We start from the raw sequence: 26,726 nt of genomic DNA, 5'->3' as shown, positions 1-26,726 counted from the left end.
GGAGAAATTGATTGATTTTAAAACAACAATAGCAACAACAAGTGAGTGAACTTGGATTCAAATCCTGATAAATTGTAGAATATGGTATTCTAGGAATGGTCAGTAAAAATTTAGAAACATAAACACTGACACCATGGTAAAGCACAGCTTCATTATGGATATAAAGAACAGGTCATAACAGATTAATCTTATTTTAAATGTACAATAACCATAAATACATATGTATGTTGATAAACTTAGAAATCATTTAGAATAATTCCCATTTTACCAGGGAGGGAACTGAAGCCCACAAAGGTTCAAAGGTTGTCCAAGGTCACAGAAGTGGCACTCAACAGAAGTTATATATGAACCCACACACTTTGATCCTTTTATGAGTACTACAGCAAGCTATTAGGGAAATGAAATAATCATAGTTTACCTGTATTTTAGAAGGGAATTTGACAAAGTGTTTCGTTGTACTCTGGTGGAAGCACTAGAAAATTGTAGAATAGAAGGTAAGTATAATTAGGTAGATTCCAATGCTAAATATCTGGATCCAGGGAATAAAGGTGAACGGTTTGATGTTAACTACGAAGGTCTCCAATGGAGTCCAAGGGTGTTTAGGATACTTGGTCCTGATAGGTTTAAGTTTTTCTCAATGACTTGATAAGAATTCAAGACCTGAATTTAATTGCTACTTCTGAAATATTCTAACTGTGTAACCCTGGGTGAATCACAATCTGTCAGTGTTCTCATAGAATTCTCGGAGAATTTTAGTTATAGAATATGTCTTGATTTGCATTTGATGAGGGTTTTCTTAATTAATTATTACTCATACTAATGAAATCACAGGTACAGTCCTAACATAATCTTTGATTAATAGTTATGTAATGGGGGTCTATTTCCCCTCTCACACTGAGGCAGAATGAAGTTGGAGCACATGATATGTATGTAATAGGGCACTGATCTCAGTCTTTATGAGTACTCTACTGATATAATTCCCATTTGGACTGTGTTGATATGCAGATATTCTGTAACTGACTCAGATCTCTTAACCACACAGAGAATAAGATTATCTTTGGCTGAAGTTTCATAGTCAAAACTTCATCTTCTTTTTTGGTTTTGATTATTCTTCTGTTGGCATTCTATTGGGAAGCAGTATTAGAAAGGTTAGAGAGATTCCTTAGGCCTTTCCCCTCTGAGGTTGACATATGCACAGTTCACAGATAATATAATGGGCATGCAATAAATGTTTGTTAATTGAGTCATATTAAAATGAAAAAAAAATACAGTAATAGATCCCCCCTGAGCTTAAAATCTAGTACATGTGAAGGTATGGGTATATGCATGTTTCTCTGTGTGTGCTGAAGAATGACACACAAATAGAAAATAATTAGAGTATGGAATAAATGCAACAGAGTTGCCAGAGAGATTGGAGGAGGAAGAAATCACTTCTAGCTGCCAGGACCAAGCCGTGTTTCATAGACAAGATGGGAACTGAGTTTTGCTTTGAACAAAGAGAATTCAGTAGGTGGACTACTGGAAGCAGTCTGTGACAAGAATGTGATAACAATACCTACACATGTGTGGAGATGAAAAAGTTCAAAAGGAGATAAAGTAACATCTCTTTGGAAGAAATAAGAAGAAAAATTTGGCATGAAAAAGAAAACAGTGAAATAAAACTAGAGAGGTACATTAGAGACAAATTATAGAAAGTCTCGAATCTAAGACAGATTTTTACTTGTTAAGTAATGATTAAATCTGTCTGCCTAGCTTGTAACAATGTTAAGGAGATTGTACTGATACAAATAGAGAACTAGTCTTGGGATCCTACTATTGTTTGTTGTTATTTTTCAGTTGTTTCCATCATGACGGACTTTTCTTCTCCGGAGTTATCTGAGTCCAGTGACCAGATATGAATCAGATGACTAGAGATGGTCCTGTGAGACATATCAGGGTTAAATGACTTGCCCAAGGTCACACAGCTAGGAAGTGTCAAATGTCTGAGGCTAGATTCAAACGCCTGTCCTCCTGACTCTAAGGTCAGTACACTACCAAGCTGCAGCATGTATGTTATGTGTGTATACATATAAGTGTATATATGCACAGATACACACATACAAAAATATGTACATCTATACATATATATTTGCCAGTAGTTTATCAATTCTGTTAATTAATTTATGAAACACCCTTAGATTAATTTGTCATTTCAATGGTTTTCATACTTGCCATATGGAGTTATGTCTTTAATTCAGTGTTCCATTATTTATTACTAGTTTTGGTCTGTAAATATAGCCTATAAAATATCTGCTGTTTTGGACTTGACAGTCCTTTCTTCATGCCCCTACATATGCATATGATGTATTTTTGTGTTTTTTTTTAATGCAGGAATAAAGATAAAATCTTTGCTTATGGCATTGAGTGTTCTCCATATATCTGTTAGTCCTAGTTTGTATATTTCATTTCGCTCTATGGTTCTATTCTAGTTTTTGGGTCTGGCTTGTGATTTTATTATATAGATGACTCTCTCTCTCTCTCTCTCTCTCTCTCTCTCTCTCTCTCTCTCTCTCTCTCTCTCTCTCTCTCTCTGCCAGTGTAGATGGGCAACTACTATTCTACATCTTGCATCCTTGAAGCGTTTTAGAGAGGGCGTTGAAATGACTGCATGATTTGTTCAGATACATATAGTACTATGTATCTGAGATGAAACCTGAAGTCACATCTTCTTGATTCTGAAGCTTTTTCTCTCTCTCTCAACTACATTACACTAATTCTTTATTTTCTTTCTTATTTGACCTTTGTTTCATTTGTCCTACACTGAGTTTCTTGAAAATCAGGACTATATTTAAGGGTATTTGAGAAAAACAAAAACAAAAATAGAAACAAAATAATGACAGAAATGAGGATTTGTGCTAAGCTGATGGAGTAATCCAAAGGAATTTCTATTTTGATCTCTAGCTGTTTCCAAACATCTTTTTAAAACCAGTGGTTTCTATTTGACTGAGGTACAAAAAGGGCCTAATCTTATCAGGTTCTCAATGGACTGCTATTTTCTCTTGAAATAGAATGTGCTTCCAGATTCTCTTTTGGACAATTTGTTTGAAATTCTTATCATATAATTAAATTTTTAAAAGTTACATCTTTCATTATATTAATGTTGAATTTGGATTTCAGAGTACATAACACTTTGCATTCCTAGTCTCTAGATTAGAGGGAAAATAAAAGGAAAAGTTATTTGAAAAATAGAAAAAAGAAGTTATTGATCATTCTGCCTCTATATAAATTGCTGACATTGACCCACTATCCTTTATTCCTGAACAGAGGTTGGACAACTAATGATAATGATGATGATAAGGATAATTGTTAAAATAGTAATGATATTTAAAAATTACAAAGTATATATTTTCATCTCAACAATTAGCTATGAGATAACTAATGTAAATATCATTATCTTGTTTTACAAATGAAGAAACTGAGGCACAAAGAGATTGTGGGACTGATGACCAGTTAATTTAGTCCTATAACTTGCTTCCTATATGTAACAACTCCATTACATCAAGCTATTCTATGTTGCTGCTTCAGAATGGGGTTCTTGAAACTAGTTCTTATCTCAAATTATTAACTTCCATTGTGACATTATAAATGTACTCAAAGGGAACAGATAAAAATAATGTGAAAGTCAATAACATGATAATAACACATAATAATACCCACATACTAAACTGCCTTTGTCCAACATTTCCCTATAAAGTCTTATTTCAATCAGTCTTCCTTGCAAGTTATTGGCCAAAAATATTTTTATCCTATATAGCAGCCTTACTCATCACAGGAGAAATAGAAATTTGGTCTCTCTGTGGTCTCCAATGCCTATTGTCTCAATATGAAATTCAAACATTGTTCTTCAAGGTCAGTGTGACATGTGATAAAATAAAAATTGGGACTCATAAGGGTTTTTTCCCTGCTTCTGTGAAAAACAATGAAAAAATAAAAAAAAGCTGGATAATATTTGTGATTTCTTTGCTACAGGGCACTCTTGGTGAGAAACAATGAAGACTGACACCTTTTGGCAAGTTAGAATCTTAAGTTAACTTTGTTCATATTAAGAAATTCTGTCTAATTCATCTCTTTTAAGGTTAAAAATAGTTTTCTTCTCCACTAGGTGAAGGAAAAATAGGCAGGATGACTTGAACTGACAAGAATTAGAAGACTACCCTCCAAGACAATAATCATGGGGAGGGGGCCCATAGGTTTTCTTATTTTTTTTCCCCTTTATTTTTTTTAAAACAAGGATTTACTTTTTGCATGTAAGTTCCCAGGCTAATCAGAAATTGGAATACAATTCAATAGATGTTGTTGTTTGTCCTTCATTCTCTAAGAGAACTGTGACATCAGGGAAGTGATGCCATGGCATGTAAGTGAATTGGTTTTAAGTGAGAGAGAGTTGCTCAAAGTCATCAGTGCCACTTTCTTTTCTGGAGCCGTCTCCAGAGATCAGGACAACTGGAGTAATCTTGGATACAGTGGGAGGTCTTTAACATGTTTCAGCAATGCCTATTCAGTAATTAAATGAGACAATGATTAACCTTTTTTACCTAGTCAGAAAAAATCCATCTGGAAGAAGATCCTCAGGATTTCTGGCCAAAACAGAAACAAATGCTACATTGATTCTTGAGCTAATCAGAGTTCTAAAATGACCAAATGGGACTTGACCTGGAACCTATTGTTGGTCAATCAATGAGAACCTGAGTGATTTGAGTTTAAGGCATTATCCTTAAGAAAGAAATCTAGCCCATACATTTTTTTTTTTTTAGGTTTTGTAAGGCAATGGGGTTAAGTGGCTTGCCCAAGGCCACATGGCTAGGTCATTATTAAGTGTCTGAGGCTGGATTTGAACTCAGGTACTCCTGACTCCAAGGACAGTGCTCTATCCACTGCACCACCTAGCTGCCCCTAGCCCATACATCTTAAGATATTTTGTTTAGTTTTACCAACTAAGCAGGTTGGGTAGTCACTTGATTGATCTCTTCCAAAAATAAGCTTTAAATGATTAGTATTCAGGTAAAGCAAAGGTTAGCTAAGTAGTTTTTACCATTTTAAGACATGGTTGCTGTCAAAAGTATCACAGACCTATCTCCAAGATTTAGAACTTCTTAAAATAAACAGTTAACTTTTTAAGACTAAGTTGCCAAAATATGTCAATCGTCATTATTGCTCCTCAAGAGTGCCCTATAGTAATGAAATCACACATGTAATACAAAAAAATAAAATTAGTGGAGTTCTTCTGTTGAGGTCAAATTGATTGATTCAATGCATAAGGGATTGCCTTAAAGACTTTTATTTACATTCCCATTTCAAAACTATAAGATGTGCTATGCTTATTTTAAATCAAATCTTGACTGTTCTTCCACCCGGCTACACACACACACACACACACACACACACACACACACACACACACACAAATGCAGACAAACATACCCAACCTTAGCCAAGTGGAATATACACATAACAAGAAAGGCAGAGCAGTGGTTCCACTAATTATTCAAATTCTATCCATCCTTCAAGTCTCACCTCTACTCCTTCATTCTCCATAAAGCATCTCTTCACTACTTTGTCTCTCAATGAACTCCTTCACTTCTGAACTCGTAAATCATTTAACACTATTCCACACAACTGAACAATTTAATAGGCATCTTGTATTATTTTTTAGCATCTTGTATTATTATTTAGGCATCTTGTATTATTTCATGTTCACCCCAGGTAAAATGGCAAAGTTTGTGTCTTATATTTCTTTTATCTTCTTCAGCAAAATACTAGAAAGATCTTCAAATTAATTGATGGGTGTCAACTGAAGTACATTTTGAGGTACTCTAAGCTAGGATGCAAATACTAAATTAGATATCCACCCCGCCCCGTGTGTGTGTGTGTGTGTGTGTGTGTGTGTGTGTGTGTGTGTGTCTGTGTGTGTATGTACATATGACCTACAACTTTATTTCTTACTCCTGGGGGGGTTGTCTTTTTGTCATTCTTGGATAAGATTGAAAAATACGGTAATTTCATTTAGTTTCATTATAAGGGAACACAATCAACAGAAAAAATATGATGATTGTCATCAGCACGAACTTTTTTATTCCTTGTATGGACACACACTTTTGAAAGAAATAATTCAGCCATGTTCACAAATCTACATCTAGTTCTGCTCATGGAACCCCTTAATTGTGTATATTTATCTCAAATATTTTATTTTTCTTTTTGTCAGGGGTGTGAACATACAAAGAAAAGAAAATAAGTGCTAATTAATTTAAAAATAAATTTCAGTTACAATACAAAAATACTCAAGCAAAGAAATATCTAAAAATAGAAATAGATTAAAAATAAAAGAAAATGCCATAATATAGGTAAGGAAAATGTGGGAAAAACCTAATCATGTGGGTTAGCATAAAGGAAATGAAGGTGGCTTAAGTTTTCAGTTCTCTTCAGAAAAATCAATTATAAGGTAGCTAGGCTGTTGAGTTGACATCGAACAGCAAATCCTTGGGTTTAGCTAATAAAAAAGCATTTTTTGGAAGAGTCCCTTCCCACTCCTAAGAAGGAGCATATAAAATTGATTTCTGAGAAAGAATACAGGGTTAATTAAGTCAGGTATTATCCTGTAGACTCAGTAAATCAAAATCCAGATAATACTTAATCTTCACGAGTTGAGATCAGGTATCACACAAGATCTCAGAATTATCTCCTTGTAAAATGCTTTAATTCCAATGTCTGGTTCCATTTTCTTGGTATTAATCGAAACCTCCTCTCTGACTATAGAACTTGTAGTGCCCAGTATAGAGTGATCATTAAATCATTGAAATTGATTTTAATTATCTTATGAAAGCACTTTAAATCTAGAAGAGATCTTAAAGATTAACCTAGTCCAACTACTCAGGAGTCCACATTTCCTGCCTATTTTACAATTAATTTCTCCTGATATAAAATGATAATGCATGACGGTTGATAAATACCCCAAATAATATTATTAAAAAGATGACTGATATTCATCTTCTTTTAAAATGGAACCTAGACTGATAAAATAAAGATTTGGAAGGGAGTCCCTTTAGTATCCCTTTAATATCAACTGATATAATCCTTTCCCAAACCAAATCAAAAATATATTGATCATTGAGAATATGAGATTGAAACCAACAAGACAGAATTCCTATATTACAAGAGAAGGTTAATCAATGAATAAGGGGAGGAGAACAAGCATTTGTTGAGTGCCTTCAGTGTGCCAGATTCTCTGCTTAACACTTTAGAAATATTCATTCATTAGATCCTCACAATTTATGAGGTAGCTATTATCATAATCCCCCTCCCCTTTTTTTAGGTTTTTTTTGCAAGGCAAATGGGATTTAGTGACTTGTCCAAGGCCACACAGTTAGGGAATTATTAAGTGTCTGAGGGCAGACTTGAATTCAGGTACTCTTGACTCCAGGGCCAGTGCTCTATCCACTGCCACACCTAGCCGCCTCTATAATCCCCCTTTTATAGTTGAAGAAACCAAGCCAGATTCAGGTTATGTGACTTATAAGGATCACATAATTAGTAAGTGTCTGAAACTGCATTTGAACTGAGGGGTCTCCCATACCCTATGTTCAGCACTCTATCAGTTGTGTCACATGGCTGTCTCTGAAGAGTCTACACATTCTACCAGTTTACTTGAAATGTCAGTAGAATTTGAGAAAGACCCTTAGGTTGTGGGGTGGAATCCCATGGAAAACATATGGAAACATATGGATAAGACTTTAATGGATGGATAACCATGGTTAGATTGCTCTTTGAATTATTGGAAAGAAAATCACATTGATAAGACCATAGATTCATTAGAGAACCAAAGAGAGAATTTGAAGTACTATACTTGAGTAAAAAAAAAAAAAATAGAAGTACTAGATAGGTAGAGAAAATCCCAAATGAAGTCTTGAGAAGTTGGAACAACTGAAGCAACTCAACAGTATCAAAATAACTATAGTTTATCATTTCTTTACAGAAGCAGAGAGTAGACATCATACTTTAGATAGAAACAAGAAGGAGAAGCGAGAAACAATATATGAGATCAACTGAAATTATTGGGAATGTTTTCTTGGAGAAGAGAAGACTTAGTCTTCAAATATAGCATTTGAAGAGTGTTAAATGAGAGGATTAGATTTGTTTTGCTTGACCACAGAGAACATAACCAGGAATAATGTATATCAGTCACAGAAAGGTACATTTCAGTGCAATATAAGGGGGGAAAAAAACCTTTCTAAATGTTAAATCTCCTGTTCTGCAAATTACCTCCATCTCCTCTCATTTCCCTCAGAGGATAATGTAGCTTTGGTCTGATGATCAAGACAGGAAATGATTTGTTGCAGTGGCAGTCAAAAGTGGTAATAAATGTCAGAGCAAAAGAGACACAGGAAATGTCATTTAACAAGGGTTTATTAAGTGGGGCAGCTAGGTGGTGCAGTGAATAGAGCACTGGTCCTAGAGTCAGGAGAACCTAAGTTCAAATCTGGCCTCAGACACTTAATAATTGCCTAGTTGTGTGAACTGGGCTAGTCACTTAACCCCATTGCCTTGCAAAGCCTAAAAAAAAGTTTAAGTGCATTTTTTTGTGCTAGATACTGTGTTAAGAGCGGAAAATATAAAGAAAAGAGAAAATGACAAAACAAAACAAAAAATCTAAGCCTTGCTCTCAAGGAGCTTAGGGTGTAACGATGGAGACAACATGCCAGCAATGATGAGCAAGATTATATATATATATATATATATATATATATATATATATATATATATATATATATATATGATAAATTGAGGAATATCTGAGAGGAAAAAAACCTTAATATAGCAGCTAAAACTTTAGCTGACACTTTATTTGAAGGAAGCCAGGGAAACTAGAAAGTAACAATAAGGAGAGTTTCAGAAATGGGGCAGCTAGTCAGAAATGCTTAGTTAGAGTCAGAGATGAAGGGTCAGAACAAGAGCAGCAAGGAGATCAGTGTCATTGGGTTACAGAAATAATATAGAAAAAGCCTGAAAGGGAGTAAGCAGGCAGGTTATAAATTACTTTAAAAACCAAACTGGATTTTACATTATATCCTGGAGGTGATAGGGAACCATTGGGGTTTATGGAATAGTGGGGTTGAATTTATAATTAATGTTTAAAATTCTGACATGGAGGCAGGCATGGCTGCTTCTTTCATTACTCACTGGGAAAGACTCATGATGAAAGGGGGGAAGTGAGGCTACAGTAACACTTTAATAATGTGCAGAGGGTGTTGGGGTAAAATGATAGAGAAAGTGCAGAGACAAACAGCAAAAAGGAAATATAATGCAATGGAATGGGGACTAGAGATGGCAAGAGAGAGAAAGAGTATCACTCAAATATCTATAGATTAGAATTGGAACATGGACTCAAAGGAGATAGAAAAATATTGAAGTAGGAATTTGTGGTCTAGTTTTTATAGATTTTTGGGGGGAAGGGGATAGACTAATCCTCATCTTGTCCACCTAGGATAGTTCACTAACATATTCAAATCAGCTGATAGTTTTTGATAAACCTCTAAAGTTAACATGTCCATATTATCTCCAAATTATCAGCTCCTTTTGTTGTTCTACTGGTCTTATAGTGATATCTGGAACTTGTCTGAGATGACATATCATGGGACCAAAAGTCCTTGACCGCTGTGTTTAGATGGCTTCCACTCTTTCAGTGCATACTACCATGATGTGAATTATGGTTAATATATAATACAGTATATAAGTTATGCTCCTTTCTTTAGGGAGATTTGTATGTGACTTCCAGGTTCCTTTTTTCAATCTCATTTCTTTCTATTTACCCCTTTCTACTGGTGATTTATAAACCTACAATACTGACTAGAAGGGGAAGGTGGTCGGGAGGATAGGATATGGGGTGCAGAGAGAGTGAGGAGTTAAGGATGAAACTTAGGTTTCAAGCCTAAGAGACAAGGACCATGATGATACAAAGGAAGTTACGAAGAGAGAAGGATTTAGGGGAAACAATAGCAAGTTTAGTTGTTGAATTTAAGATGTTTATGGGATATTCATTTCAAAATACTCATAGGCAGTTGGGGGTAGAAGATTGCAAATAAGGAGGGAGATTAGACCTAGACAAAGAGTTCTGAGAAACATCAGCATAGAGATTATTATTCAATATATGGGAATGGATAAAATCACAGAAACAAAAAAGAATCAAGGAAAAAAGAGAAGGTCTGGTAACAGAGCCTTGGGGTATACCTAGAATCAGTAGGCAAGACCTGGATGAAAAATCTAACAGTGATGGCTGTTTAAGTTCTTGTTTGGTCTTGCTGCTCATTCAACTCATCTTGCTTTGTATTAGGTTAGTTTGACAGGGTCAGAGGTTTGAGCAGAGATGTGGATGTATCAACTCCTCTAAGTTCCAGTTTGTATCAGATCTTTCAATCAATATTGTATTATGAGTCAAGACCCTGATACAGGGATTCCTTCAACTGTCCCTTGATGATCATTCTCTGATTACTATGAAGAGTGCATTCAGATACATTCCTTTCCCTCCCCGACTCATATTATTGTCATTATTATTACTACTCTCTTAATTAATCATTATAATTATAATAACAATAATAATAATAAAAGTATTCTTACAATACTTTAAGACTTGCTGAGTCTTTTTTGATCTCATTTGATCCTCAAATTATCCCTAGGATGTAGATAATATCTCTCTATTTTACCAATTAGAAAACAGACAAAAAAAAAATGATTGACTAGGGGTGGCTAGGTGGCATAGTGGATAAAAGCACCGGCCTTGGAGTCAGGAGTACCTGGGTTCAAACCCGGTCTCAGACACTTAATAATTACCTAGCTGTGTGGCCTTGGGCAAGCCACTTAACCCCATTTGCCTTGCAAAAACTAAAAAAAAATGATTGACTTGACCAAGATCACAGAGCTGGTAAGTGTATGAAGTTGGATGGGCTTGTATTCCTGTCTGACAAGGACATTGCCAGAGTCCATGACAGAAGCAGTATTACAGTTGAATATATTGTTTTTCATTGTCTTCTGGTTATTAAGTACATTTTTTTCTTTACTAGGAGTAAAATGCTACATGGAATATTTTGATATGTGTTTTTGTTTTCATGGTGAATCAATACCATATATTAAGGCTTAGCAAATCACAATCAAAGAAACAAAATATTTGTCAAAGAAGGCAAAGTTAAAGGGTTGAGGCTTGGAGTTACTGGTAGATGTTCTTATCTGTTTATTGAGAGACAATGAGTGACATTGAGATATAGTTGTAAATATTTAACAACAGACTTTTGAGGGGGTTTAAAAAAACCTAAAACGACCTATATATAGAACTCACTTTTAAGTTTAGTATGTATTATTGGTATTTTCTCCATTGTATTTTTAAACATGGATAATTAGCAAAATAATAAATCAAGTTCTAATTTGTTATATTTGCCAATTTCTGAGAAGTAAATGCTCATAATGAAAATTTAACAAGTGACCCAACCCATTTGAATTTGCTGCAAGAACTATATTTTATGATAAGAGGGTGGAGGGATCAAAGGTTTCAGATTCTCTAGAAACCATGGGGTTAAGGCCTTCTATCTCAGCTAGTCACATACAACCATCACACTAAGTTAGCAAATAACTATCAGTACCAACTGGTGAGGAAATAAATTTTCTGACAATTAAAGTCTGAAAATAAAGGGACTTCCTCTGGAGTTAGTGTAGGCCTTCACACTTGTGGTCTTTAAATATAGATTAAATGACCACTTGAAGACCTCTAGTAATAGTAATCTTACTGTCCCTTGAGGAGGCCTATTAAGTTTTTAAATAGTCCTAATTAGTAGGAAGCTTCTCAATGTCACATAAAAAAACAAAAACAAATCTTCCTCTCTGTAATACTCAACTATTGATCCTTAAATTTGCCCTACAGGGTAAAACAGAACACACTAAATCTCTCAGCAAACATTTCAGGTATTTATAGATAAAACATCTCCAAGTCTTCTTTTGTAGATAAAACATCTCCTGTTATTTTTCAATTGAATCTCATATTCATATCAATGTTTTGGGTCCCAATATATCCTGATTACCTTTCTCTGATTCTGGCTTGTAATGTGTCTTTTGTAATGTAGAATTCAGAACTAGACACATGGAACCAAATCAATCATATTTAATAGTCTATAAACCTACTTTTGAGAAATAGCACTATTTAAGTAAATTAGAGTTCAAATCAATATTTTTTAAAGACTACACTTTTTGTTGGTTTTCTTTTTTATTTTTACAACTTATTTAAGGCAATGGGGTTAAAGTGACTTGCCCAAGGTCACACAGCTAGGCAATTATTAAGTGTCTGAGGCCAGATTTGAACTCAGGTCCTCCTGACTTCAGGGCCAGTGCTCTATCCAATTCACTACCTAGCTACCCCAAGACACTACACTTTTGTAGAATATTGGGAGGAAATTTCAATAATTCAATTCTTATTTCTTTTCTTTTTTTTGTGACAATTGGGGTTCAGTGACTTGTTTAGAGTCATCCAGCTAGTAAGTGTCTGAGACCAGATTTGAATTCAAATTTGAATCTGAATTTAGTCAAATCAGAATTGACTCCAGGGTTGGTGTTCTATACTTTGCACCACCTAACTGCCCCTAATTTTAAACAGTCATATTAAAAAAAAACTAGAAAGAAATTGTTTTTAAAAATTAGACTAATATGAGTTATTATAATCATTTGGGTATCACTTTGGTCTCCAGAAGAAACAGCATGCTGGCAAGAACATAGATTAGTGGCAAAAACACTTGGTTTTTCCACCTAGCTAGCTGTATGATGTTGGGAAAGCCATTAATCATTTTGTGTTTCCTTTCCTTTATTGAAAAAATAAGGGAGATTTCCAAAGATCTTTCCATACCTAAATTCAAATAATTACAAGAAGCTTCAAATTATCATTTATGTGACTGATAAACTGTATTTCAGATTTTTTTGGTCAATATTCAGACAAATTTTCAGGGTGGCAAATTTTTGGGTGCTATTGCAAGGAATTGAAAAACTTTTCTTCGTGTTCTATTGACTTGACTAAAAGCATTACACACCTTTCGATTAACTTAAGGCCAAGATCTTTTCAGTTCTAATTATGTCTGATGATTATTATTTGATTTCCATTTAAATTAACTTCTTCACAAAATGTTCTCTGCCTTTGCTGGGCTCAAGTTTAAGTGACTGCTCTTTCATTCCCATCCCTATTTGAAGCCAATGACATAAAGGTTAAGGCCACTGAGCAAGACACGTTTTTGCAACAAGAGCAGTTCTGCTCGTCGCTTCTCAAATGAGCAATTAATAATTCAGAACAATTAACTGAGTTATGAGTTCCTCTTTCAATACGTTTTCAAACATGAATAGATTAAATGGTAATTGTCATCAAATTTTATGTTCTCTTTCATGTGCCCAATAAAAGTTTATCTTTCAGAGCTTACTTTGTATTTCCTTTTGATGTATTCATAACTGAATGCAATATACTATATTAAAATATTTATTATCAACCTATCAAATATTAACCACTCTTAAATTATACCGACTACAGAAAACAAATAGGCTACTTGTTTAACTTTTCATGAATTTCTTCATTTTAATACAATTTGGATTTGTAGAATACATGCCAATAAAAATTGATGAAGCTAGAAATTTGTTTGAATATTTGCCCACTATATGAATTTCTCCAAAGAATATTTCTTAGAAATATTTTTCTTTCTTTTTTTCTGAGTCATTATTCTTTCTAGAGTCATAGAGTTTTAAGATATGCTCTATAGGGATATAATAAGAAAAATAATTCATTCAGGTTTTAATGGATCAGTGATCTCATTTATTTGGATATTCCCAATGATGACAGGCATCTAATTGGCCCAGTGTAAGAGTGCTAAGATTGGATTCAGGAAGACTCACCTTTGTAAGCTTAAATCTAGCTTCAGATACTGTCTGGCTATGAGACTCTAAACAAGTCACTTAACTCTGTGTGCCCCAGTTTACTATTTGTAAAATGACCTGGAGAAGAAAATGGCAAACCACTCCAGTATATTTGCCAAGAAAACCTCAAGTAGGGTCATAAAAATTTGGACATGATTGAAACAAGTGATAAACCTCAAAAATCCAGTGATGTAGTTCACAACCATGTTTAACATTCCATTTCTATTTATTCTACAAATTAGCAATTCATTCAATATGACTGGGTGTTTTCTTTCTTTCTCTGGATATTGCATGGATGCTAAGGCAATGGAATATGGCTCTATAATCATTCCTTCTAGCAATATGACTGATCAATCATTTTTTTCCACCCAAATATTTCTCTAATACCATCTTTTCCTACCACTTTTCCGGAGTAATTTTTCTTGGTTACAAAGTTAAAAAGGTACTGGGGTGCGGGTGGGGGTGAGAAAGTAGATAGTTAGAAAAGCAGATTAAGTATCAGTATTTTCAGATATTTGTTAACTGAGTCCTCAAGGGGTGGAATATATTAGAAGAGAACCCTTGGCCTTCACATTCTCTTGGAGAGAAGGGCCAGAATATTTAATCACACTTCTCACTAAGGTTCATATCTGTCACCTTATAGTTTGATGAGATTTAGTTGCCAAAGGGAAAGCAAAGTTTTCTTTCCAAGGCAGTTGTATAGTATCCCAATAGCCTTACTTCTAACAGACTATATCAAGGAGAAGTAACTAGAAAAAGAGTGACACCAGGCTTGTTTGGATGGGTTTGTCTCTAGTGTATCCATCCTCCTTGGCAAATTTGTGATTCACAAACAGAAAGCATTTAGATATTTTTGCAACAAATCGCAAATTTCATTTATTGCTTTTAAGTAGACAAGGGGATGTGACCCTCTTGGGAAGGTCTATATATTTCATGGTCCCTGAAAGAACCATAGCAATTTGGGTTATTCACATTTTTATGTGTATCTACATATACATTTATATTTATTGGGAGAAAGTATTATTTTATTATTATAATAATAATAACCAATTATTGATTTTGACTATTTTTTTCCCCTCTGCTTTCTCATTTAAGGTCCATCCAAGGTAAAGAGTCAATCTCTGAAGGACATGGGCTGATTGATGAGATTGTTTTAGCTCTCAAGATACAAGCTCTTCAATCTTTGGGTGGGACTCCATTCAACTAAGAAACTTTACCTCTATTTAGAGTGTAAATAGAATCTAGTCTAAGCAAATTTTTATCCAAAAGAAATGAGGCCCTTTCTTTGCACCCCTCCATTTGAATTTAGGGTAATCCAGCTCATGGAAGGAGGAAACCAGCCAGAATAGTCTGGATTGAGATGGATTCACTTGTCCAGATTGCAGAAGGCAACTGAATTTCAAAATTAAGCTACATTCTGAGCAAGAGGAACTGAGATGTTCTAGCTCACCTCTTCATTAAATGTTCACCAATTAGGATTAATTTTCACTTTTTAGGGGTATTACCTTTAACAAAGGTATTTAAGGCATTTATTGTCTCCATTAGGGGTCTTTGATTGGCGAGAGAACCACTGAGCATCAATTTATTGTTGCCAATTAACTTATTTAATAAATTGATTATTAATTACTCAGTAACTTTGTGTCTGTCTCTTTCTCTCCGTGTGTAAATGGAGTGATCCCAATGATATGTCATAGCCTAAAATCACTCAGTGTATAAATGTATGTATATGGATGTGCATACATGAATATGTATGTTATATACACAAATATGTATTTAAACATGTTTGTGTTTATATTATATATATATATATATATATATATATATATATATATCTGTTTGTATGGATATTGATATTGCCCTACCTAGAATTCAGTGATATCAGGTTAAGATATTATATCAGTGATCAGTTACCAATGTATATATATTCTACATATGGAAACACTGTGGTTTCCATGTGTTAACAAGATGCAATTAACATGAATCCTTCATGACATCACTAAATTATGGATTAGTTTTACTAATTACATTATTTTCATATTTTCATCAGATTCATTAGATTTTCTTCATTTATTCAAATAGTTACCATATTCATAATATGTGTAATAAGCATTTTCCCTCCCAATTTAGTTTGTAGAACATCTAAGTACATTCTATAAATGGTACTATTTTTTTCACTGCATTCCTCTAAGGATGTTGTCATGTTCAATATCTTATTTTAGCAATGTAGCTTATATTTGGGACGTGGGGCATCCAGGCTTCGAAAAAATAATTTATATATACCACAGTATTTATAAAGTTAGTAATAGTCTTTTGTAAAATAAGGGAATAGATGGGCAAAAACCAAACTAAAAGAAATAATAACCTGTGATAATTTTTATTTTCAAATATTAAGTAAATTAAGCCAGGGCACTTTCACATCCATTGTACCTCTTTTCTTAGATACTGAATATAATTTACAGGGATGAATCAAAGAAAGGGGACTGTCCACAGAGAACATGAAGTGTAGTTATCTCTGTGAACCATCCTATTCATATGTCTGGACTAAATACAAACTTAACAGAAAAGAAAAAGCTTAGTGAGAATCAATTACTATGTATTGTCCATGCTTCTCTTTCTCTTAATATTACTATATTAGAAGGAATACTTTGGAAAAAAAATAAAATTTAGATGAGGAAATCGAAAGTCCAGAGATATGAAGTAAATGAGTGATTTTTCCCAGCTTCACCCAGTTGCTTTGAGGCAAATGATTCAAATCCAAATCTATTCCCTCTAATTCAGATGTTTTTACCATTGCACCAGGCTCAGAATAGATAATAGAGTAAACTGTATCTGATTATATCTTAAACACAGAAAGTTTGAAAAGAAATAGAACTAAATTAACTAATGTATACAATTGAATAGCAGAGCCTGACTTCATTTATTCCCCCCTCCCCAATATCTTAGTTTTAGTTGAACATATAAATGGCAAGAAAAGAGACTAAATGGCTAGAAATTTCATTGTTTTGCTAGGTATTAAAATTAGAATAATTGGTTTCTGGCACATCTACATATTTTTTTCTCAGGACTCATTACAATAGATATACTCAGATTCCTAGAATTCCCTTTAGGTAGGACTTTGTAATTTCATGTTCCATCTCTAGTGGCTCCTAGAGAATGCTACAGGGTCTACTCATCCTGATTTGTAGGATTCTGATAACATTACAGCCACCTTGATTTCTCTTTCATTAGAAGCTGATTTTAATTAATTGATGCTAAATCACTTTTTTGAAGCCTAATGCCCTCAACAATGAACACTAGGTTTGTTTGTGATCTTTTTCATAGTTTGATCTAGTCATAGTATGGTTCAGGAAATCCCAAAATTTTCTTTAGGGGAGTTTTAAGGCCTAATATGTTTTAACCTGATTTTCATCAATTTTTTCATTATTTTTTTCATCCTTCTTTCTACATTCATTTGTACTTAGGTTGGACTCTTTTATTCCTTTTATTTAGTTCAGTCTTTTTCTTTTCTTCCTTTCCATTTTATGAGTTGCCTTGATACAGGTATGATAGAATGAAGAAAATGGAAATAAATACTGGATTGGAGTTAAAAGAATTGAGTTTTAATTCTGACTGTTCCACTTAATGACCTTTCTGTGAGACTCAACTTCATCAGCTGTGAGGTGGATTGAACATGTATGAACTCAAAGGTCTCTTATAGCTCTAAATTTTATGAACTCAAGTCAATCAAACATTACTACTATTTCTTTCAAAGTTAAAATGACAAAATATATGAAGTAGTTTGATTTAAATATGATAATCTTTATTTAAATATTATAAGAGTATTTGGGATGTGTATGTGTGTATGTTCGTGTTATGTGCACATGCACACAAATTATAATCATAACAACAAAACGATCTATTTGCAAAAGGGCTAGGTTATCGGCAAACTTTTAATTGGGATCTAGAAAAAGTAAATAAAGAATTAGAAGAGCTTTTGGTCCAGCAACTCATACCTCCTGAATTTTTGCTCCTGGCTTAAGAGTCATATGAAATAGTTAGTGCCAATGAAAGGGGACATTAATATGGGTAATAAAAAAGTATGTACATCTCATCTGTCTGTGCCTTGGCTTGTGGTTCTCATTTTTTTTATTAAAAATACATTTTCCATCATCAGATAATAGATTGAGTTGGAAAAGACCTTGGAGGTTGCTCAGTAAGTACAACAATTTCAAACGGAAGCCCAGGAAATGCAATTGCTTATTTGACCAAAGACATAGGAAGTGAAAGAGCTAAAATTTTTGACACAAGTACTATGGCACCATTTTGCCTTCTTCTTTATCAGATAGTTTCCTTCTGAGCACCACAGTTTAGGAAAACCAAGTATATACATTCCCTAAAGAGAACTTTCAGGATGAGAATTGAATTAGTGGATGTGCAAAAGAAGAGGTTAAGGATTGGGAGAGGAGGAACTCATGAGAGAATTTGTTAAATATTTGAGTGATTGTCCTGGGGAAGAAGCGCTAGATTTTTTTTCCCCCACCTTGGATCCAGAGAATAATGGATTCAAAGGTAGACGGTTTTAAGAATGATCTTTCAAATAGTTCTCTATTACATCATGCTATAATCTAGTGAAAATGAATGTTCTTAATTAAAAATCTTTTAAACTACCTATCACTGAATACATGACCTAGTATGCAAATTCTAAGCAAAGTCTTTGGTAGCATGAATAAATTGCAAGCATGACTTCATTTGTAGAGGAAAGAATTGGTATAAAATTCTCTCCAGCAATGCACAAAAAAGTATGTCTATTGATATCACTCACCTATTTATAAAAGGTAATGACTATTACCTTTAGGATCAAAAATAAATTCTTTTGTTTGTCACTTGAAACCCTTCCAAACATAGTCCCAAGCTGTGTTTCCTTTCTTTTTATACATGATACCATCCCATCTACTATAAGGTTCATTCTAACAACTTCCCTAGTATTCTTCATATTTAACACTCTATCTTGTATCTTTGTGCCTTTTTACTGACATGTATATATGTATATGCATATATACACACACACACATACATATATATATATATATTATATATATTATTTATTTTTCTTATATGTACACACTGTCTCTCCCTATAGAATGCTGGCCTCTTGCTTCATACACTATGGTTTATTAATTAACCTATATTCTTAGAGAGCTGCCAGGGCTATTAGAAGTGACTTGTTCCTAGTCATACAGTTATTACACATTAAAATCAGGGCATGAATGAAATTTCTCTAACTTGAAGGCTAACTCTCTAACTTCTATGTGATGGTGTCTTCTTACAAACTTATGAACTGAGCAGAAACTTTGTCTTCGTTTTCGTCTCAAATATCCTAGTGGAATGAGTTTTTTTTACCATGGAGGGGAAAGAAAAGAAACCAGAAAATGAACAACACTAGCAGTTACTAAGACAGAATGGTGCATCATATTCCTTTTGATTCAACTAATTTGATGTCTGGGGAAATTCATTCTTTTAACTGACAATATAGAGATTCTATTCTCTTGTTCACTTTGAAGGATTCCCTGACATGTTTCAAAAATAGAAGGCTTGTAAGATTGATGGTTTTTGGCATAAGCCTTGACAATAATTTCCTTTTTAACCACTAAAGGCATTCGTCCCTTGCCCCTGTGATTCAGGTGGTCTTCTACAAGCTCTGCTTAAAGAAGGAATCCCTTCAGTAAATGTTCAAAGTAGCACAATGCTTCTCAGAGAAGTGTGTGTGTGTGTGTATGTGTATAAATACATGTGTGTATATACATTCATAGCTATATATTTATATATATATGAATACATATATGCTTTTATAATATATATATATATATGTATATATATTTTGAAATATACATTTTCAAAATCCCTTCACAGAGGATGCCTTGATCTGAGTCTATGCAAAGTATTAGTGAAAGACAATAAACCAAGTGACTGGTTGGGAAACTGACCCACATTTAAAAAAAAATCAGGATCTGGTGGTATTATCAATACTAACAGCATAGATCAACCTAAGAACTTTCTTTTGAATTATAAAGACAATAGAGTCCATAGGCTGACATAGAAAGTTTGGGAGTTTGAATATTAAATCATGCTATATGGTCAAAATATGTAATAATTGGTGAATCATTCCGGGAAAGCCCTGAACACCAAATGCAACTGGATGATGAACTAGACACATCTTATACACTGGAGAGATGCTAACTAGGCATATTAATGAAACATGATGATGGGGTATAAGTGAAAAAGGGTAGTGTCTGCTGGTAAATGGAAATTACAAAAAGAGTTCACATAGGCTAATAGGCACAATGTTGTTTAATTAGGCTGTTCTGGTGAAACTGGCTGGCTAGCTCTTCCCTTTACATAGCATTTCATCTTCCACCTCCAAGCTTTTGTCAACTGCCCTTACAAAATACTACCTTCCTTTTAACAGAGCACTGATGGATTCAAAATACAGAATGAGACATACAAATGCAAATATTTGTCCTGTTTGGCTTGATTATTAATATTTGTTATAAGAATTTCCTTTTTCTTTTTCTTTATCAGAGGGTAGAAATGGAGGAACAGAAAATTATTGATTGTTAATTAAAAAAAATGTAATTTAAATGGTTCTAAATATCTTGAATACCCTATATCTGCACTTCTGCCTAGAATCACTAGCTTCTATCAAAGCTATCAAAGCACACTCATTCCTTGCCTCCTATTTGGAGATCTCCCTAACCACCATCAATAAACCACATTATTGTTGTTTTCATTCACGCTATTTTGCATCCATTTAATATTTTTTTGCATATAGTTTATCACTGAAGTAGAATGACATGTCCTTGAGGGCAGGGGCTGTTCACAAATCCAAATCCTATGAACTTATGCTTGCTTTTATATCCCTGAAACCTTATAAAGCACATCATAGAGAGAAAACATAAATGTTGGTTGATTGGTCATCTTTCAGAGAGATCAAGGTTTCATTTCAATGTTTGAAAGTCCATGTAAACTAATATCATCCAAAAGATACCCTCTCTAACATTTAAGTTTTATTTGGAAGGTTGAATAAAAGGCTCAGTATTCTTTGGATTAAATATGCCATTGAAATATCTAGCCTCTAGATTTTAATTAACAATGATTAAGACTGGGGAAATCTCTCAATTTGCACAAGGTGAAAAGGACTAAATATAGTGAAAAATATTATATTTTCCAAGTGAATAAGACAAAAGTGGGAAATTAGGGAAGATAAACATTTTTAAAATAATAAAAGTCAAGATATATCATTTTTTCTAACACTATAATCCTTTCTATAGCTAAGTTAATATGTGACTGATTTGCTCCCATCTCCAGGTGCTGGGTTTGCTATGAATCCACTTATTGGTTCCCATTGAATTAGGCATTCTATAAAAGACTATATCTGAAGTCAATCTTGTTTTACTATTAAGGTTTACTTGTATCTTGTCTTTCACATGTTGCTAATAACTGCCCCAATTATTACATTTCCTTAATGATCTCTAGATCTATAGCCCCAGATTTCCAGCTTTTTACCCAGTTCTTAACCTATTTATTAACTATTTTCTCTAAGATATTCTATGACACTTGTGGAATATTTGTAAACGACTTCCTTGCCCAAATAACCTGTTTTTTCAAAGTCCTTTATTCAATTAACTGCTTGATGAATTTCTAACTCACAGACTACTGGCTTCCAAGCATTTCCTGAATCTGCCCCTTTCTGAGACATGTCTTTACCATTTTTCTTATTTTTTACCTAGATCCTCCAGGTTAGGGTTTCCCATACATCTTAGCTAATTCACTGTTGTCCATGGTCTTGACATAGATTTCACTTTTCAAAATAAGAGGTTTAATTTTTGTTCCACATTATGGATAAGCACAAATTCCAAGTGAATATAATTGCTATGACCAGAATCAAAGAATCTAGTAACAATTAAGACCATTCATGTATCAAGGTTGTGCCTATCCAGTAGGGATGAAAGTTGAAAGTTCTGAAAATTATTATAGCCTCAAAGGCTATTCTGATTTGTTGGAAAGCAAAAAGAGATTTTAAGGGACAAAAGGGAACTTATTCTAACATTTGTTAATATCTTTAGCCAGAATACCACAATATACTGCTTCACAAAGAAGTTTTTAAATAAGTCTGAAATCTCTAGCCAGAATACTACAATATACTGCTTTACAGAGAAGTTTTTAAATAAGTCTGAAATCTACAAAGAGTTGATACTAAATTAAATTAAATCTAAGATTTCTTACATGGCACCTATTTTCAAGAATCTGAGAGGTAATATTGATTTTTTTGTCATTTATTTTAAATGACGTATTAAATTATTCTTTAGACATTGCATTTTGTTTAGTTGAGATTTGATAATAATAGCAATAGAAATGCGGCAATATTTTATTCAGGTTTTATTTAATTTATTGACTCCACTTTCATGGTATGCTAAGGGGTGCATTCAGTTCAAGGAATATATTAATCACATCCACATAATGTTTTATCTTGTAATCCCTACTATGCCACGTAATTTATGTCTGACCACACACACACACACATACACACATGCATGCAAACAAACACACACATAACTGGATTTAATATAAACTCCTCTAGACATCAGAGGGGAAAGTTAGAGGACTTTTTTTTAAAAGAACTAAATGAACCAGCCATGCCATTGATTGATTCTTTTCCTATCCATAGATTGGATCACTAAGTAGCTTTTAAATATTGTTAGCATGGTAGATATTTTTTTCTGCTCCAAGTAGCTGCACATCCCAGCAGAGACATGCAGAAGTAGCCAAGCTTCAAGAGGCAAAGGTCAGCTCCCACAATTACTTACGTTGACAGCCGTAGTGCCAGGAATTTCCCGGCAGACACTCATCACATTTACGCCCTGTTGTTCCCGTCTTACACTCACAAAATCCTGTGCCATTACAACGATCATGGATTGAGCCCAAAGGGTTACAAAAACATTCTGTAGAAACAAGACAACATACATGCTGGAGACAGGTCCATATAGCTCATTAATTATAAGCAAGGGGAATATTTCCATTCTATTACTTAAAGAGAGTCTGTGCACTAATGAAATGCTTTGATAATTTGCCTGTTTTAGCTCCATTTAGTTATTTGTTGTTTTCTCATACTGTTTTAGAGAAGGGAGGAAGTCAGTTAAAAACTTTAGAGGGCATAAGGCATAATGTACTTTGACTCTAACCCACTATAATGGAGATTCCATTTTAAAGGACATTTTTTTTCATTTAGTCTAATGAACATTACATGAGGTTTGTATATCAAGGATGCATCTCTATTCCATCAGTGGAAAATCAGTCTTAAATTATTCAAATAGGTTCCTTTTTAATACTCAACACTTGGAGTCCTGCTGAATATCTTCAAAATATACTTTGCTAGTTAATGCACTTTGCTTTTACAAAGATTCTCTTATTTGTGCATTTGAAACTGTTCTTAAAATATTTTTATTATAGTTATGAGTTTGCATGTTGCATTTATTAGGTGACTTGTTATAGCTTTAATTGATACCAAAGTAACAGTCTTAGTAAAGAAGTACATTCTCCAAACTTTAGTCATCTCCAATACATTATAATTTAAAGACCATTTTTTTCTAATGATTCTTTTCGTATGTGAAAGGGAAAATGAATTTTTATCTTTTTCACTTACTCCAGTATTCATTGATAAGAAGTATTCTTATTACTTTGGGAAATCAGACTTGTTTTAGATTAGGAAGATGCCTGGTAATTACCTAGGTTTCTCCAAGGCTCTTTGGTAAAGTCGATGAGAAGTTAGTCTGCCACATTAGTCATAAGTGATTGAAATCCTAGCCCCTATTTCTGTGTAACCCTGGACAAGTTCTTTATGTTCTCTGTAACTTATTTTCCCTACTATTATAATTATGGCTGTCTTAAGATTAATTAGAATTCTTTAGATTAAATAATATATTTAAAAATGTTTATTCAAGTCATCACAAGCCATTGATAAGTAAATCCTGGGTACCTGCAATGAAAACAGGCCTGGAAATCATGACAATAAAGAGTTGAGAACGATTACAAGGTAAGACTGTTATCTTTAAATTCCTCTTCTCAGTTTATACCAGGACCTTATAAGTATTTTACTCTTCAGCATTGGAATTGTTTCAAAATGTAAACTTAAACATATTTTAAAAATAACATATTGGCATTTTATAAGCTCAGGAGCAAATGGATCATCTGTTTCCTGCTATTTATAATCTGTAAATTACAGGTAATATTATCAACATTTTGTATGTTCAAGAAGCATTGGAAAACATGATTCCATGATAATAATAATTCAATCAATTATCTCATAACAGTAATTAATGACTGTTAGGTCCTGGACACCAACCCTCTTTCCCACCCCCGCCCCCGCCCCCACCCCCTGTGGAACATTTGAGCAGCAGAAGGCCTCTCAGTGGGTATCATAGAAAAAGTTGGTAATTTTGATATTACTCATTCTTAGAAATAACTTAGAAATCAAGGTTCAGTGTAAAAACCTGCCTTAAATATTAAGAATCTGGTTACCATTAAAACTATTTAATTGAAAATTCATATAGCACAGTCTACTAGGGAAAGAAGAGAAGGCTATTCTCATCTATAAATCTAGGAAGGAGAAATGATGTATACATTTAGTTATTGTTAAACTGCCTTGTAATTCCTCTCATTTATAAAAAGAGTGTCTTATAGTGTGCAAAACATTTTTCATCCATTAACTTACTCCATCTTCACAACAGGTCTGTGTGGAAGGTATATTTGCTACTCATCCTCCCCCATTTTAAAAGATAATGAAACTGTTTCAGGACGTTTCAGGGTTTCCCTTTGCCAGGAAATTTAAAGGTATCAGAGATAGATTTTTAACCCAAGGTCTGTATGACTCATAGGCTTCCAGTCATGTTATCATATTTCTACCTCTCACTCATTTGTAGAAATCAGGATTATTTGTCTTACTTCAAAATCTTTCAAAAGTGCTTTGCAATCTCTAAAGTGCTGTATAAATGTTAGTAATTTTTTCTCATGACAATTTTTGTTCTTTATTTGATAGGAGATACTTTGGGATTCTGATTAATCCAAGTTTTGGATTTTAGGGTGAATTTAGCTGCTGCTGATACTCTTATCACTTGGAGCTATGAGTATCAGTAATGATCACCCATTTACTTGTCTGATGTCTAGATCACAGCATTAGCAAGGCCTATTTAATCACTAGAACCACGTAACTCTTGTTGCCAGTTTAACTGGATGGTATAAACATTTGAGAAAACCGTGACTATTCATTTTCATGTAATTTCTGTGTCACTACAAGGGAATTACATGCATCTTTGGAGATATGATAGTTATGTTTTATACATGTATGAAAATGGGAAATACTATCAGTGATTATGTAATGGGTATTATGGTATACTGTGCATATGAAGTACCCTTAATTATCTATATTTCCCATGAAATAAAATTATACTAGCACTTTCCTATGATTATTTCAACAAAACCTTGGTTTCATCTTGTGTATACACATGACCATGTGACATTTGAGGTGAGGAGTTGACAAAAAAAAAGACAACTTGCTTTTGATGAACAGCACATAGCAGAAATTCTAAATGGGGAAGTGATGGGTTTTTCTTTAAATGTTAAAAAAGATGAGGGGTTAGATGGGACTCAAAATTTCAAGCCAATCAATTCTTTATTAAATGCCTATTTTATAAGAGTGAATTGGATGAATTCTCATACATTTTCATCACTCTTTCTTTCTAAGGTAAAATTATAATTCAACTATCAATTATTTGCATGCAAAAATACTTAGACCCAACTAGGCTATCTTCACTTAGACAAATCCAACCTTAATTGGTGCTTAGATCATAAATATGGGAAATTCTGGCAGTGCACAGGTATCTCCTTTGGTCATTATTTATTTCCTGATTGGTTGCTAGAATTAATTAGGACTCATATAATTTCTGTCTGAATCATTATTTAGAAGATTCTATGGGTACTTGCTATGCAATAAGTTTGCAGATTCAGATATTTTATATATAGATGGAAAATATTCAAATAAGCTCAAATATTTTATAATAATGCCTTTTGCAATGTTTTGGTTCCAAGAGGAGATGATCTACTCAGGGTCACATCAGAGGTATACAATTTTTATTGAGAATGTCAACCTTTAAAAAAATCAGTGTTTTAAACAAAATTGGGGGCAGAGTTAGAGCATCATTGCCAAATTTCAATCATACCTAAAATGTCACTCTTGATACTTACCAAGATCTATAGTTGATTTGTATAATGTCAGATTCTAAAATGAAACTTGTCTACCTCCTTAAAACAAGATTTCCCAGTTGTTCAGAATTATACTAAATAAAATTCTCTTGCAAATGTTGAAAATAATTTGCTCTTGAACAATGTAATTTTCTCGACCAACGTAAAAAGTCATGTTAAGCTTTCCATATTGTCATCAGCAGTATAGGGGTGTTTAAAAATACACATACATACACACAAAAGGGAGCTGATTTTTAATCTCAGGGTAATTAAGTGAGCTTTTGTAATAGTCATAGAGCATTGGCTTAGGTAGTCATGCTTAGGTAGAGGGATATTGAGTGGTTCATCTGCAAGTTTGGGCTGAGGTCTAAACAAAATGATAAAATAGAGTGAATAAACTAGAAAAATCTCTTGACAACTGACATTGAGAGATCAGTTAGAGTATAATTCACTATGAACTGTTCATTTTTTTCATTATCTAGAAACTTAGC

At 33.6% G+C, this 26,726-nt stretch overlaps 1 protein-coding gene across 4 annotated transcripts in view; it reads right to left on the bottom strand.

Annotated features, from left to right (window-relative positions):
• NTNG1 (netrin G1) overlaps positions 1–26,726 on the bottom strand; it is a 460,778-nt gene that overhangs the window by 41,275 nt on the left and 392,777 nt on the right. Inside the window, exon 7 of one of the 4 annotated variants that reach the window (XM_074188307.1) lies at positions 22,806–22,940. The exons of the other annotated variants lie outside the window; for them this stretch is intronic. Within the exon in view, the coding sequence (XP_074044408.1) occupies positions 22,806–22,940 (135 nt within the window). The remainder of the gene's footprint in view (positions 1–22,805; positions 22,941–26,726) is intronic. 4 annotated transcript variants of the gene reach the window in all.

This window comes from Macrotis lagotis, chromosome 5, assembly GCF_037893015.1.
Source record: "Macrotis lagotis isolate mMagLag1 chromosome 5, bilby.v1.9.chrom.fasta, whole genome shotgun sequence".
NCBI lineage: Eukaryota > Metazoa > Chordata > Mammalia > Peramelemorphia > Peramelidae > Macrotis > Macrotis lagotis.
This window is presented reverse-complemented; position numbering and strand designations above follow the sequence as displayed.